This window comes from Silurus aristotelis (assembly GCF_946808225.1).
Source record: "Silurus aristotelis genome assembly, chromosome: 21".
NCBI lineage: Eukaryota > Metazoa > Chordata > Actinopteri > Siluriformes > Siluridae > Silurus > Silurus aristotelis.
Genome location: NC_139594.1, coordinates 15,190,016 through 15,205,649, shown reverse-complemented (window position 1 = coordinate 15,205,649; position 15,634 = coordinate 15,190,016). Strand labels below are relative to the sequence as shown.

The following is a 15,634-nucleotide window of genomic DNA, read 5'->3' as shown; positions in this document are numbered from 1 at the left end:
TATTATTATAATATATAATAATATATTTAAATATATATAATAATTTATAATAATAATCATCATCATCATTATTATAATAATGCTTTGTATGCATGCATTACATTACTAAAAATTTATATAAAAATTATATATATATATATATATATATATATATATATATATATATATATATATATATATATGATGTGTAATAATAATAATAATAATAAAAATAATAAAAATAATAGTAATAATAATAATATTTTTTATGCGTGCGTGCCTTCCGTGCGCGATGACGTTACACGCGGCCCCGCCTCGCTCTCTATCGTGCGCGCGCCTCTCAGCTGCAGCGTGTCTCTGCTCCAAAGTGCTCCAAACTGTTGCTGAGAAGATTTTTTTTTGCCCAAAACCAGGACAAGTATTTGGTGTTAAACCAGGAGTCCACAGAATACATGGAGACCTACAACGAAGGTGAGTGAAATGTGTGAAATGCTTCGTGTTGCAAACCCGCGTGTATAAAATCGGAGTGTTTGCTTTCTGCTGTCAGAAGTTAGCAGCGCTCAGCTAGCACACTGTGGAACAGCTATCTGCTCCAGCTTTCCATAGAGTCCAGGTGTAGATGTCAGAAGGAGGATTTATACCGATCCTGAGTGCGCTTTTGCATTGTTTGTTTTGTTGACAGGAGGAACTACATGATTAACTGAATACACCAAGGAAGGAAGTTTCACAACTAAAAAAAAAAAAAAAAACCCTGCTGAGATGTTGGAAAGAACCATGTAGGGGTTGCAGGAGGAAAAGTTCAAACTGCTTTTATGTGACATTTCGCAACATCACTACCACGTCTTGCTTATAACAAATGTTTCACTTTTTTTTCTTCTTCTTCTTCTTCTTCTTCTTCTTTTTCTTCTTCTTCTTCTTCCATGGTTTAGATGGGAGTCAGTCAGACTGCAGGAGTTTATCATGTTGGAGTCAAGTTTTTCTTGGCACTCAAAACATCATCACAAATAAAATCAAAGGTTTTTTTTGGTAGTTTATACACATAAATTTGTCCAAAAATCAAGTCAGGCCTAATATACAGATCAGAAGTCCCAGAAGATCAGGGTCATGGTCTGAAAGGGAATCTTTTGAAAGGAAATGTAGTGTAAACGCTCTCTCTCTCTCTTACACACACACACACACACACACACACACACACACACACACACACACACACACACACACACACACACACACAGCGAGAAACCTGAAGAATGTTTTGTTTCATGATGAAGATAAATATCGTATTCGTATCTAAACAGCAGGCGACTTCACGTCTGTGTGCTTTAATCACTCCTTCATTAGGGATTTGTTGAGTGTCATAAAAAAAAATGCTGTACCTGCACCCTAAAGTAAACATGTACATTAAATGAGAAATAAAATCATTTATATTCTCTCTTAAAGCTAAAATGTTACATTTGATTATTTTGTTAAATTGGAAATAAAGATCTGCATCAGTGGCATTTATTATTATTATTATTATTATTTTTTTTTTATTATTATTTTTTTTTTATTATTTATTTATTTATTTATTTATTTTTTATTAATTAATTTATTTTTTAAATAACCTTTTCAAAGGTCACCAACAGCCAGCTTTGGCCCACAATCCCTTGTTCAGGAATCTCTGCTCTAGATTTAGATGACACATTATTTTAGAAATAATTTAATATGCAAGGAAGTTTTAAAAGTTTTTAGTTTTGGATGTTGACTACACAGACACTTTCCCCAGAGAAAAAAAAAGCACATATTTACATATAGGAGTTAAAAACCGTATCCCTTTTAAGATCCCACCCCAGTAACAAAATCTGGGATCTGGTTATATAACCAAAAATCTCACGCCATAAGGGACCCGTATCGTGAAGTACAGGTGTGCAAACAATTTCCCAGCTATACAGTAGTGTTGCTTTTCCAAAAAAAAAAAAGTTTATATAGAAACTATTAAAAAAAAGAAACGTATCCATATATACATTTATAGATTAGGCACGAAGTCCTGACATCAGCATTTAGTCTGATTATTATTATTATTATTATTATTGAAAAAGTGGAATACAATTATATTATGAGCTCGATGATGTATTATAGATGTAGTGTGACATCGTTTATTTCAAATATCTTTATCTACAAAAGAAACAGCTTTTATTTGATTCATTACAGCATAGTGAATTTCTTTTCTTTGCATGTCTCAGACTGATTAGGAAGTTGGGGTCAGAGCACAGGGTCACCCCTGGAGCAGAGAGGGTCAAGTACAGTGACAGTGCTAGGGCTTGAACCTCTGACCTTCTGCTTAGTAACCCATGTACAATGTATGTATAATTTGGATAATTAAAAAAACAAAATATATCATATATCCTGATCTCCATCTGTAGATCAGGATATATGATATATATCCTGATCTACAGATGGAGGACAGTGCATGCTGCTTCCCTTAAAAATTCTGTACCTTGTACTGCATGTGTTTGATGACTCTGGCCTGAGTTTGAGTTAACTGTAAGTTCTGCTGCAGTGAGAACAGGAAATGGGCGAGTGACTTTGTGTGATCTGCATTTGGTTGCATTAGACATGGGGTGGGGGATATGATCATATGATATTATTATTTGTTCTGTAATAATACATTTTTCAGAGAATATTGTGTGTATTGCCTGATGGGCTTTTATTGTATGCTAGTTGTGATACACTGTAGTAAAAAAACCAAAGCGTTCTCTCCTTCTCCTCCACAGAATGCTTTCCAAAAAACGGCTAAGGTAAAATTTTAAGTTAAGTTTTAAGTTACGAGACATTTTTTGGCATACATTTTTTAACTGTGGAAAAGTTGTATCTGAAGGTAACTACAATCCAACTAGTCGCACTAATGCCACACTGAGCCCTTATAAGCCTGCAATCACAGAACTTTTACTGTAGGCCAGTTTCTGCACCCTGCTTATACGTACATTTGTACGCAAATTCGTATTTGAGCTCATCACACCTCAAGCGAAGTCTGTAAATAACCGTGTGAAACTTTGCAGCATCTTCAGACACAGTAGAGACAATTAAGATATGAACTGGAGCTGCTCGTAATGCATGTGGGTAAAGACGTTAACAGAAAACACTGGTCGGATAAATTTTATCACTCTGATGTGCTCATGTGGCGCGATTCTTACCGCTAGTTACAGAGCAGCCTGTAGATGGAAAAAACTGAAACATATAAAGCAAATTTTTAAATAATATATCCTGCTTTGATCAGATCTTTTATTAGAGATTTAAAATTCTATGTATATTAGTGTTTATCTGTTGTACAAATATCTCGTATTTGAATAGTTTCGATCCTGGTGTTGTATAACTGGTAGTAACAAGATGGCTAATATGTAGTCAGACTACAGGAGAGGCTTATTTGTGCCAATAGCTATCGATTAATTTAGTATTTGAGCATTCTACCGATTATTCCAACAATTAACAAGTCAATTAACAAGTCATTTGTTTCTTGTTAAGCAAAATTAACATTTTATTGCTGAAATCACGCACAAGAATATCTGTGAAAACTAAACCCATTCAATTGCCGTATTACAACAAAATGCAAATACAGATTATATAAATAAAATATAAAAATACATTTCAGGCTACTCTTTTTTTTTTTTTTTTTTTTCTCGTAATTACTTTATACCCTTTATACTAATAATAGCAACAACAATAATAATATTAATAATAACAGTTTTACAAAACCAGGCAGAAGGTTAAAGGATTACACGTATAAAAATAAACGGATACACAGGCTAAAATATGGTGATTTCTTTTTTTTCTTTTTTTTTTTATAGAAACAAATTAATAATTTCAGTGCAAACTAAAACCTTTATTCAGCTGCTGAATTCTCAATTCTGATTGGTCAGAAGGCATTGATTCATTTTCTGTAAAAGCAGCCGGTTCTAACACGTTCTCATTTCTGCAGTAACAGCTCATAGTGTGTGTGATCACTGTTATGAGAAAGCTTGCTGTAAGATGTTAATCTCTAACATTCATTCGTGCACATTTATAAATGTGGTCTTATTTTCTTTTTTTTTTACCGAAAGGTATAATGTGAGTTCTTGTGAATCTCAAAACTCAGTATTAATGTTACTAATTCACTTCCAGTTGCTATTTAAATGTCTAGTGTAGCTGCTTATGATCTTTTATTAAGTATAGTTCAGTTGGTGGAGTTCAATAAGATCTTAATGATGATTTTTTTTTTTTTTCTTCAACTCACTGAACCTGCCCCTTTCTCCCCCTGTACATGCAAACAAAGCTCCTCCTATCCAGAACTTCCAGTGCTTCAGCTTGACCTTTAATGGAGAGCCGTTAGTCACACGTCTGTTAGTGTTAGTTGGAGAGCAACAGCAAAAACGATGAGGCCTTTATTTTTGCTTTCATTCAGCAGTGATGAAGCAGTATTACTGAATACGTCAGCGAACTTATGTTTTCTGTAGGATTTAGAGCACAGCTGAATAATCGAGTATTTCTATCTTGCAATGATGGCCATTCGGCAAACCTTGCTAGCTATATTCTCTCTCTCATCTGTCCTGCAGTGAAGCCATCCACCCATTCCTCATGTGTGAATACTCCTGAGTCATGTCTTCGTCTTACTTAAACAGCAAGGTGGAGCCTTGATTTGTATACTGTGCAGAATGTGTTTTCTATCAGCAGCATTTATACCTCACTATCACAACTTCTGCTCTGAAGAGCTGCTGTGTGTTTAAAGGCACAAGCCATCTGCCCAAAATACCGTTCACTGCCTAATAGTGCTGCCTAATAGTACTGTTATTGCTTCTCCTTCTCCTACTGTTATTGCTTCTCCTTCCTACTAACACTACATTCAGGTCATTTCAGAATTAGATCTAAATTAGGTGCATTGAATTGGTGCAATGCTGTGGACCATCCTGGTCTGGAGTCTGATAAAATAATGCAAAAATGTACATGATTGTCCTAACTGCCTCCGTCTGGCTTATATGTAGGAAATTAGGCATGGCAGAGCAAAGCTATTATAGGGAAGCGTACAGCATAGCAGAGCCTTTGTACGTTATTATAAAAACCACCAATATTTCTCTTATAATTCCATTTCTCTTCTCAGCCTTATAAGTATTTATTAGAATCATGATGCATCCTAATATGCTTCCATCTCTTACATTCACTCTGAACACCTGTATGAATGCATAAATACCATAACAGCAACCAAACAACACTGTGTGTGTGTGTGTGTGTGTGTGTGTGTGTGTGTGTGTGTGTGTGTGTGTGTGTATATATATATATATACACTGTACATCATTTCAACTGGTGCGAACAAACAGTAAATCTAAAAGCAGCAAATAACAGCAGCAGTAAACGATTACATTTTTAGTCACTGTTGTGGTTTTGTACACCAATTCTTATTTTCTCCTTTTTTTTAATTTTTTTTATTTAAGCCTGTTAGTTTGCTGTGCTTCTCCATTCCATTCTCTTTTTATAGCATTGGTCTACTGCAACAGTAACTTATCTGTTTTCAAACCTGATTTACGTTTATTGTTTTCAATGTTTGTACGTTTAATTTATGCATATTAAATATAATTGTCAAAATTGTCAAAATGATGTATTATATTTTATTGCGATTTTTTTAAACAGGTTGTCAACTTGCCATCTGCAAAAAATCCAATACAAATGCTAATTTACAAAAATTGCTTAACCTTTCATACTCAAATGCAGTTTTGTTTTGGGGTTTTAATGCAGAAATAAACATTTTTGAATGATAATTGTAGATGGCAAGTTGACGACAATGCTTAAAAAAAATCTATATAAAATTAATACAACATGGTTTTAAAAAAATTGTTTGAAAAAATGCACAGCCCTTTTGTGGAGTCGTGAAGATTTAAGCATGTAATTATGTATGTAATGAATTTAATGTTGTATAATAATTAAATTACATATGCATAAATATACAAACATTGAAAACAAGCATTTCAGCCGCAGTAAATCACATTTGAAAACTGTTGTATTAGACAAATGCTAAAAAAGAGAATGGAACGGAGAAACGCAGCAAGATATAAAATATTGTCCAGTTCTTCATAGGCACTCGAGTGCTCTAGATATTAGAACAAAGTGAGCTACATCGGCTGGTTTTACGTTGCACATGGATAAATGAACCAAACAGCAAGACAAGCTGAGCTGTAAGTGGAACGAACTCTGACTCTTTCTTTCATTGGTAACACATAGGTAGGTGGCATTCATCTGAACATGGAGCTGACACAAATGTTGATCATTCTATTCATATTATTTTGTGTCCTGCATCAAATGTTCATTTTCTCTTTTTGTTCGATGGTTGAAATATGTTTTGAATATCTGTATTCACAACCCTGTCGGATTCGCAAAAATGTTGCCTGTGATCCAATGTATACAGCATATTGAGCTTACTTCCTGGTTGTTTTGGTTCTTCCTATGTGTTCTCACTAAATTTGACCGGGTTTTTATTTAAATACTAAAGGGGAGTATATGGGAAAGCATTTTAGAGTAGATTTTTAATATTGGCCTGTTTGAGCTTTGAGTTCATTTTGTGTGATGCAGATTGAAAGCTATTTTCACACCAGGGTAACAATCCAGAGAGAAAATTCTGGGTTCTTTTGAATACGTTGGTATTGGATTTGTTTCATCTGATCTGCAAGTTCCACATGCTGAGTAACGTGATTGAATCAACATGCGTTGCTTTTGCAGAGGCTTCCTTTTTTTCTTTTCTTTTTTTTTCTTTTTTTTTTTATGAGCCTGGTATGTGTGTACATGTTCCAGCTTGATGCAAAGAGCTGTGTGCTTCAGGTATTTACATAATCCACTATTTTTAAAGTTGTAGCAATCATGACCATCTTAGTGATCTGTGCACAATAAAGCGATCACACTTGTGTTCCTTCAGAAGCAGAGTAGTGACTCAACGCCTCGCTGTAACACGAGCGGAAATGTAAACACAGCCATTGTGTTTTATCGGTGCTGCTTAGTGGTGTGTTACTGTGTGCTGCTGTGAAGAGAACAAACCCCATGGCTTCTTATGGTAGTTGCCCTTAGTTACCAGCAAGTCCATTTGAACTCCTGCAGGTGGAAAATTCCACTCTCGGGTTTCTGCCCTGTGGTGGAGATGTGAACATTTGACTGGATGCAATTGACAAGGCTCGATGGCAGTGCAAAAATTAAATCTTGCATTTTTTATATAGGTATACTAGGTCTTAAACTCTGATTCCAAAAAGTTGAGAAAAATGTAAATGAAATCAGAAGGCAATGATTTGCAAATCTTATAAAAAAAAAAAGGTTTTATTTAAACATAGAAAAACATATCAAATGTTTAAACTTAGGAAATGTGCCATTAAAAGGAATACATTTATAAATGTTTTATTTGATTTCTATAATACAGCTTAAAAAAGTTGGTACAGGGACATTGTGTAGCATCCCTTTATCCTTTACCAACAGTACATATATATCTGGGAACTGAGGAAACCAGTTGTTGGAGTTTTGGGAGATGAATGTTGTCCAATTTGTGTCTGATGCAGGATTCTAGCTGTAAAACGGTCCTGGGTTTTCTTTGTTGTATTTTTCATTTTATGATGCGCCGAATGTTTTTAATTAGTGAAATTAAGGCATTAAGGCAGGCAGGTACAGAACGAGTTTTGGGTAACAAGTATATAGTAGTAATAGTATTATAAAGTTTCATGAGAAAAGCAAAAAAACCCAAAACATTGTGAGTGGCAGGAACCACTTTGTTAATAAGAGAGATCAGAGAAAACTGGATTGGGTTAAGGTCCTAGAAAAGATATATTTACTCATAGTTACTCTTTACAGTCATGGCAAGCAGAAAATCATCTCATGCGCAAAACATTAAACCTTTAGGTGGATGGGCTCCTACAGACAACATCAGGTTTCACACTGGACAGTTGAAGAGTAGATCTTCTATTTGGAGTGAGCCTGTCTTTGAACTTGACTGACAGCAGGGGAGCATGCGTCCAATGACCAGAGTTTTCAATTTACTTGAACAAGGAGACCTCAAATTGTTTTGTCATGACAGTGCTTCACATGGGTTTGAGTAGAAGATCTTGAGTGGCCTGCTATAGAGCTCTGACCTCAACCCTTTTGAAGACCTTTAGGATGAATTGGAATGCTGAATCTCCATCACTACCTGACTTTACTTTAACCTTGTAGCTCTATGAGCACAAATCTTCACAGAATTTAGTGGAACATCTTCCCAGAAGAGTGGAGGTTTATTATAACAACAAATGGGAACTAGATGTGGAACGGAACTTGAGACATTTGTCATCCTTACTTAAATAGTTAACAGCTTCTTTTTAATCCTTCATGCTTGTGCGCACATGTGTGTTTACGAGTGTGTTTGAGTAATCTCAGTACTCGAGTCAGAATTTCTTTGAACTGAAATTTACCAGCTAATCACATGGTTGTGAAATAAGGTGGCAGATGTTTCTGCAGAACCTCTTTCACGTCACTGCAAAAGTGTCTTTGGCAGTAATGTTGTGTTTCTGTAGGTAAATCAGGTTGTACATTGGTGCTGCAACTTTCAGTGGAAATGGAATGAAATTGTATGAACTTCTGGTTAGATGCTAACTAACCAGGCTCTGGACATGTACCTTGCACAATGACAATTAAGTTGAATCAAATCAAATCTAAAGAGAAACATTTTAGGGTAGGAAAGTGTGTAGTTTTCCAAACCATATCGTTGTACTGACCACATCGGAGGTTTTCCCAGGCTGGAAAACACACATTAATACGTTATGGTACAAATTGGAATTTTCTAAAACCAATATACACTAATGACAAAAGTGGACACCGGACCATGAGATTCATATGTGCTTTTTAAAGCGTTCCATTCCACATCTAGTCCCTTTTCGCTCTAATATTAAATGCCACTCTTCTGGGAAGAGGGTCCAATAGATTTCAGAGTGTGCCTGTTTCATTCAACCATAAGGACATTAGTAAAGTGAGGCTCTGATGGAGGTGAGGTGAGGAGGCATAATTCATCCCAAAGTTGTTCAGTAGGGTTGACGTCGGGGGTCTATAGCTGGCCACTCAAGATCTTGTTCTCCAACCCATGTAAATCATATCTACATGGAGCTGGCTTTGTGCACATCACATGTCCCAATACTTTTGTCCATATTGTGTATTTACAGTATCTCACAAAAGTGAGTGCACCCCTCACATTTCAGCGATCATTTTAATATATCTTTTAAGGGACAATACTATAGAAATGAAACTTCTATATTTTAGAGTATAAGTGAATAAGCAGCTTGTATAGCAGTACAGATTTACTGTCTTCTGAAAACTGTACTCCTTCTTAGGTACTCCTCACATTCTCACCATCTTAGTCTCATCAGACCACAGGACATGGTTCCGGTAATTCATACTCTTGGACAGTTTGTCTTCAGCAAACTGTTTGTGGTCGTTCTTGTGAGCCAGCTTCAGAAGACGCTTCCTTCTGGGATGACGGCCATGCAAACTGACTTGTTTTAGTGTGCAACTCTGGTCTGAGCAGTGTCAAGTGGACCTTCTGCTTCTGCACCTGACTCGCAGCATTTCTCAACTTCTTTCATAGACCCTTGCGAGGCCTGTTCCAAGTGGAACCTCTCTAGGAAATCCTCTGTATGACCCTGACCACTGTACTGTAACATTTCTTATTTTTAAATCCTCAGAGCCATGTTGAACATCCAGTGATCAGTATGAGAGAAATAGACTCACAGCACCAGATTTTAACTGCTCTAATACAAGATACACAAATTTGAATGGTCCAGACAATCAAAAACATAACCATGATGAATAGGACGTGTGACTTTACATGGTTACACGACGTACAGCTGTTATCACTGAGGGTGAACTCACATTTGTTGCCAGTTATTTTGACAATAATGACTGTATGTTGAGTTTTATTTGGAGGACAGTAAATCTGTACTGCTATACAAACTGCACATTGACTACTCTAAAATGTATCCAAGTTTCATTTCTATACTACCGTCCCTTGAGAAGATATACAAAAATATTTGCTGAGGGTTGAGGGGTGTACTCACTTTTGTAAGATACTGTATCTGCACAGAAACCATATGTTGAGCCCAGATATAATCGTTTTATGTCCTGACCCCTTTTTCAACTTTGAGCTTGATTTCTAATTAGCATTTTTGTGTTCAGGTTGGAGAATTTTCTAATTTTTAATTTTCTTTTTATACATTTTATGCTTGGCTATAACGTTAATCACGCTTTAGATCCTGCACTTAATTTCACTTTGTTTAGTAAGTAATAGGGATGAACACATTGGTTAGTATGAGCTCTGTATTTTATGCCAACCTTGCAGCCACCCTGTGAAGACTCATCGCAAGAAGACCTTCAAATTGCCTAAGTGGCCTCGATCTTGGAAAGCATCACGTCCCATGATTCTCATTTTGGGGGAAATCATGTGATAAGGCGTGCAGGGAATAATATGCTAATTGATTAGATACTGTGCTTTATTAAGACTTTTGTGGGTCATCTTTGTTCCTGAGTGGATCTAAATGAAAGTCATACGAATCTCAGGAGAGAAGGTCATTTACAGGCTTCTGTACTTTAATCAGTCAGTGATCACATGTACAGATATTCGTCCCTGCATTTTGACCACACATCCATATGAAAACTGCATTCATAGAAAATCAAGCGATATTAAAAAAAAAAAAAATAAATGCCCCAATGCTCTGTTTTCACACTGGAAAAGAGAAAAAATATATGTATTTAAAAAAAACGTGTGATCCTGCCCAGCTGTCTTTTTCCATGGGTCATGATTGTCTCATGACTGATTATCATGGCTGATGACTAGGTTGTGAGTTTGTTGTCTGTAGTAAGAAACTTTAAATAAGATAAACATAACTATATATAAGATATATCTAATGATCTTATGTGTATTCTATATGTATGTGTATATCATAAGACATACATACACAGTATAGATAGATAGATAGATAGATAGATAGATAGATAGATAGATAGATAGATAGATAGATAGATAGATAGATAGATAGATAGATAGTTGAAGTCAGAGCTTTATATCAGGTCACTCAAGATCTTCCACTCCAACCCATGTAATTTTTTGCTACTACATTCGAATAAATCCTATACAATCGTGTACCTCCATGTTTGTGGTAATACATTGAACAAGAACGACATACGAGTAGAAAAGTCAGGCGTCCCAGAACTTTTGCCAATGTAGTGTATTCATTTGGGAAATAAGTTGTGGTGTTAAAAGCAAAGACCAAACTGGAACAATACCATGATTGTGCCTCAGTTCCTCTTGTAATGCCCACTTCTTCTTTAAAGCAGAAGTGGCCCTGAATGATGAAGTTGAGGGTATTCCTGTTCCATTTCCTCATCGCCTCTACTGTAATCAAAAGCCACGTGCCTGGGCTCGTACTAAAGCAGTGGACCTGTAATTCACTCTCATACCTGCTAAAGGATTTGTGCATTGAGATGCAATCAGGGTGAAGCAGGGACGGATAAATCTCTGGGTGTGTCACCGACTCCGCATGTGTGTACGTGTACTCCTCTTTTGTCACGAAGGCTGAGCAATACACGATCTGGCAGCGAGCCATCACGGACCTGTTTGAAAGGCAAATATCTGGGTGTATAAAAACCCACACACAGCAGTGGCTCTGCTGAAGCACCAGCTTATTACTGCCATCAGTGTCAGGCTGTGTAGGTGTGTGTTTGTGTATACGATGAGCTAAAATGTGATGTTTTAGGAAATTGCAGAATTAATGCAGTGATACTGTAAGCAAGTCTGCGTCACAGCTAAATCTGGAATCCGGCAAACACAAGTTATAGGAAGAGATGGAAATGTTTTTTATGATTGTTTTGGCCTGTTTTTCATCCCCCAGTCCAAAATAAGCTTGAAACATACATAATCCATTTCTTAGTATATTAGTACTATATATGTTTTTGATATTTGAGCAATAAAGCTGTTTATTTCTGAATTATCTACTGACAGACCACAATAGGTCCAAGTTTATTTATGGAGTTGCTTCTTTTTGAGTTAAGGATTGTATTAAACCAATTCGATGATATCTGTAATGCCTCAGAAATAAACAAAATGCCACTGAACAGCTACAATGCCAAGCTGCCACTCATGGGCCCTTGAGCAAGGCCCTTACCCTCTGTGCTCCAGGGGTGCCATATCATGGCTGACCCGCCGCTCTGACCCCAGATTTTGAGCAAGCTGGGATATGCGAAGCACAAATTTTACAGTGCTGTAATGTATATGTGACAAATAAAGGCTCTTCGATTCGATTCTATTCTACAATGGATAGATTTACATTTACAGCATTTGGCAGACGCCTTTATCCAGAGAAACTTAGTTACCTGATGTATACCCCGAGTTGATAGAGATTAAGAGCATTGCTTAGGGGCCTGGCAGTGGCAGCTTAATTGTCCTGTTTATTGTGCTGAACTCTGAAACTTCTGAGCAGAAGTCCAACATTTAAACCACATCCCACCATTTACAGCAATTGGCAGGTTTACAATTCTATAATTTATACACTGAGCATTTGGGGGTTAGCAGATTGGTGGTGCCGGGATTTAAACTCACAACCCCCAGATCAGTCCATTGTCTTAACCACTGAGCTACCACTTCCCTAGATTTCTTTTTAACTATGCATAAATGACCATAAATGATGCCAGATTTACATATCAGTAAATTGTATTTCAGTGAATTCCAGTGCACTCACCAGGGAAGCAACAAGTTTCTCTGCTTGTCAGTTGGCAGTTGTGCAACTGGTGATATTTTTTTACCACGTGCATTACCCACGTCTGCGATTTCATCATGGACAGCAAGTTAGAACAAAGAGCAAATGTGAAATTCTGCATGAAACTGGGCAAATCTGGAATGGACGTATGACATGACTCTGCAAGCTTACGGCGATGCTGCAGTGAGTCGTTCGAGGTGTTTTGAGTGTCACGGCCGCTTCAAGAGCGGAAGAACGTCACCGGAAGGCAAACGGGAGACCGGGAAGACCTTCAACGAGCTCAACCATTCGAAACCATTCAGCAACTTGTGCATGATGATTGTCAGAAAACAATCCACATTGCTGCCATTGTCTGTGTGTTATACCAGACAGTCCAGGCAATCCTCATGTGTGATTTATACATGCACCATGTTGGTGCCAAGTTCGATCCCAGGCTGCTGACACAGTAGCAGAAGGAACACCGCGTCGAAGTCTGCCAAGAACGCCGTCAGAGTGGCGTGAACCATCTGTGACGAAACTTGGGTGTATGGCTCTGAGCCGAAGCAACAGTCTTCACAGTGGAAGAGCCTATCATTTCCATGACCGAAAAAGGAGAGGCGGGTCCAAGTGCATGCTCATCGCGGCATTGTGCAACAAGAATTCGTCCCCAGGGGGCTGGACCTTCAATAACTAGTTCTACTTCCAGGGTTTAAGGCATCTGAGGGAAGTCATACGGCGAAAATGACTGGATCTGTAGCACGCTTGTCTTGAAATTGTTTGATACCACCTTGTATGGCTGTGACATTGTCAGGGTTCGAACTCACAATCTTCCAATGACTGAGTCAAAGCTTTTCTGTTGTGTCACTTGTGAGCACACTAACACAACACTTTTAATCAATTAATACAAGATAATATTTCTGGCCTAATCAGTTGTTTCTCGGGAATTAATTTCTGGGCAGTAGAAAAACACAGGCATATTTATTCACCTTAGTGTTCATTGATTCTCCAACAGTGTTAAACTTTCTTTCAGCCGACCCCATCTTTGGTGTTTAGTGCAGAGGCAGTCTGAGATGGATTAGAGAACCGTAATCTGGGCCACTGCAGATTACATCCCTACAGTGTCACATGACCAACAGACAAATGGATCCTCATTTATCTTGGAAGCCAAGAAACGGAGGGGGAAGGGCATGACGCAGAGCCCAATAGAAGATAACGATGCTTGTTCAGCCAAAACGCTCGTTCAGCTCGTAGTTTTGCTAGCTGTCGCAGACGATGCACAGCACAAAGCTAACCGATTAGCACTTCTGACCTGTTTGTCATATGATGCAGAAGCAGCTCAGGGGCACCTGAGATATCCAGGATGGATCCCATGGAGGATTACAAATCCCCTTTCAGTTTTGAGGAAGGGCTCAACACCAGCTACCTTTACTTGTCCCCTAAAGAAAGCTTCACTCCACCCAGCTCCCCAGCACTGCCATGCAGAGGTAACCCGTGTGTAGCTACACACATGCAGCTTATTGACAGTGTTATCATGTTTTTCAGCATGTTGTTATTGTGGACACTGGAAATGCTGCTCTTCTGTGTTTTCTCGAGTTGTGCTGATGCACTGTGGCGAACATCTATTAGCATTTTACTTGTAAACTAATTTTATTAGCGAGACCCAAATTTCCCCAGATAAGCATTTTCTAGAATTATTGGCACCCTTGGTACATGGTCACAGTAAAAATATATATATATAACATTTTTTAAAAAAGATTCTTCTCAAATGACCATGGTTTACAGAACATCTAATATCTTTACTGACCTAGTTTTACAATCAAGAAGGATGAAGTGCTGATTTACCGTCTGATCTTTCTGGAGCAGCAAACCGAAAGAAAAATTGGTTTATTTAATTTCACAAGATAATTGTGTGTTTACAAGCAGTCTACAGGAAAAGGTCTCCGATTGGTCATTTGCCGTGTCAAATTGCCTCTTTCTGTGAAAGGTGGATCTTGCCTATGTAATGTAATTTAAACAGGATCAGACTCTCTCGTGAATACTGGAGGTCTGGTTTGCAAGACTAATTTAATATTACTGCTTCTTGGTTCCAGACCAAACAGATTTTTTATTTTTATTTTTTTGCCCAGGCAAGAAAACGATTTTTACGGATCCGAACAACCGAAATGCCATTTCAATCAGAGGGGTCTATTTTGTCCCATAGGCCCTGTTTACACATGACATTAACATGGACTGCACCAAGTACAAGTGTGAACAGGGTCAAATGCATACTGCAATCCGGCCTTGGACACAAATGGTCCACAAGATTCGTATGTGCTTTTTAAACATCCCATTCCACATTTTGTCTCCATTTGCTGTTATAATAACCACTCTTCTGGGAAGAAGTTCCACTAGATTTTGGAATATACTTGTAGAGATTTGTGCTCATTCAGCTTCAAGGGTGTTAATCAAGTCAAGTACTGATGTAGGTGAGGCGAGGAGGCATCCCAAAGTGTTTAGTAGGTTTTATAGCAGGCCACTCAAGATCTTCTACTTTAACCCATGTAAATCATATGTTCTGGGAGATGGCTTTGTGCAGGTTGTCATGCTAACATTCAGCATTCTGGGTAATGTGTCTATAAAACTGCAGAATTAAAAGCAGCTGATTTTGTCTATAGGTTTTGTTAACCTCTTGACTTGAACAGACAATGCAAGGGATTTGAAGCAACCTGTAGAAAAAAAAAACATCATTCCATCAATGGATTGAATCCCTGAAGAATTTTGCCTGAAAATAAAAAGAATGCGGTGGACAATAAATTGCCATGACTTCTGAAATCTGAACTTAAGTTTTATGAGACACATGAATTGCTGCCAGGTGTGAAAGGCTGTACATCTCTGCTTTTCCTCTTGCCTAATGAGATGTAATCATTCACCATCATGCCGTTTGA

The 15,634-nt window shown here is 37.5% G+C and overlaps 1 protein-coding gene across 2 annotated transcripts in view; it reads left to right on the top strand.

The window, feature by feature from the left end:
* The first annotated feature begins 279 nt into the window (after positions 1–279).
* tpd52 (tumor protein D52) overlaps positions 280–15,634 on the top strand; it is a 30,007-nt gene continuing 14,652 nt past the window's right edge. The window contains exons 1-2 of one of the 2 annotated variants that reach the window (XM_083523824.1): positions 10,338–10,937; positions 10,992–14,194. In XM_083523824.1, coding sequence (XP_083379950.1) covers positions 14,071–14,194 — 124 coding nt within the window. In that variant the 5' untranslated portion in view covers positions 10,338–10,937; positions 10,992–14,070. Of the gene's footprint in view, positions 451–10,337; positions 10,938–10,991; positions 14,195–15,634 lie in introns of those variants that run through there. The other variant, XM_083523825.1, reaches the window with a different exon arrangement.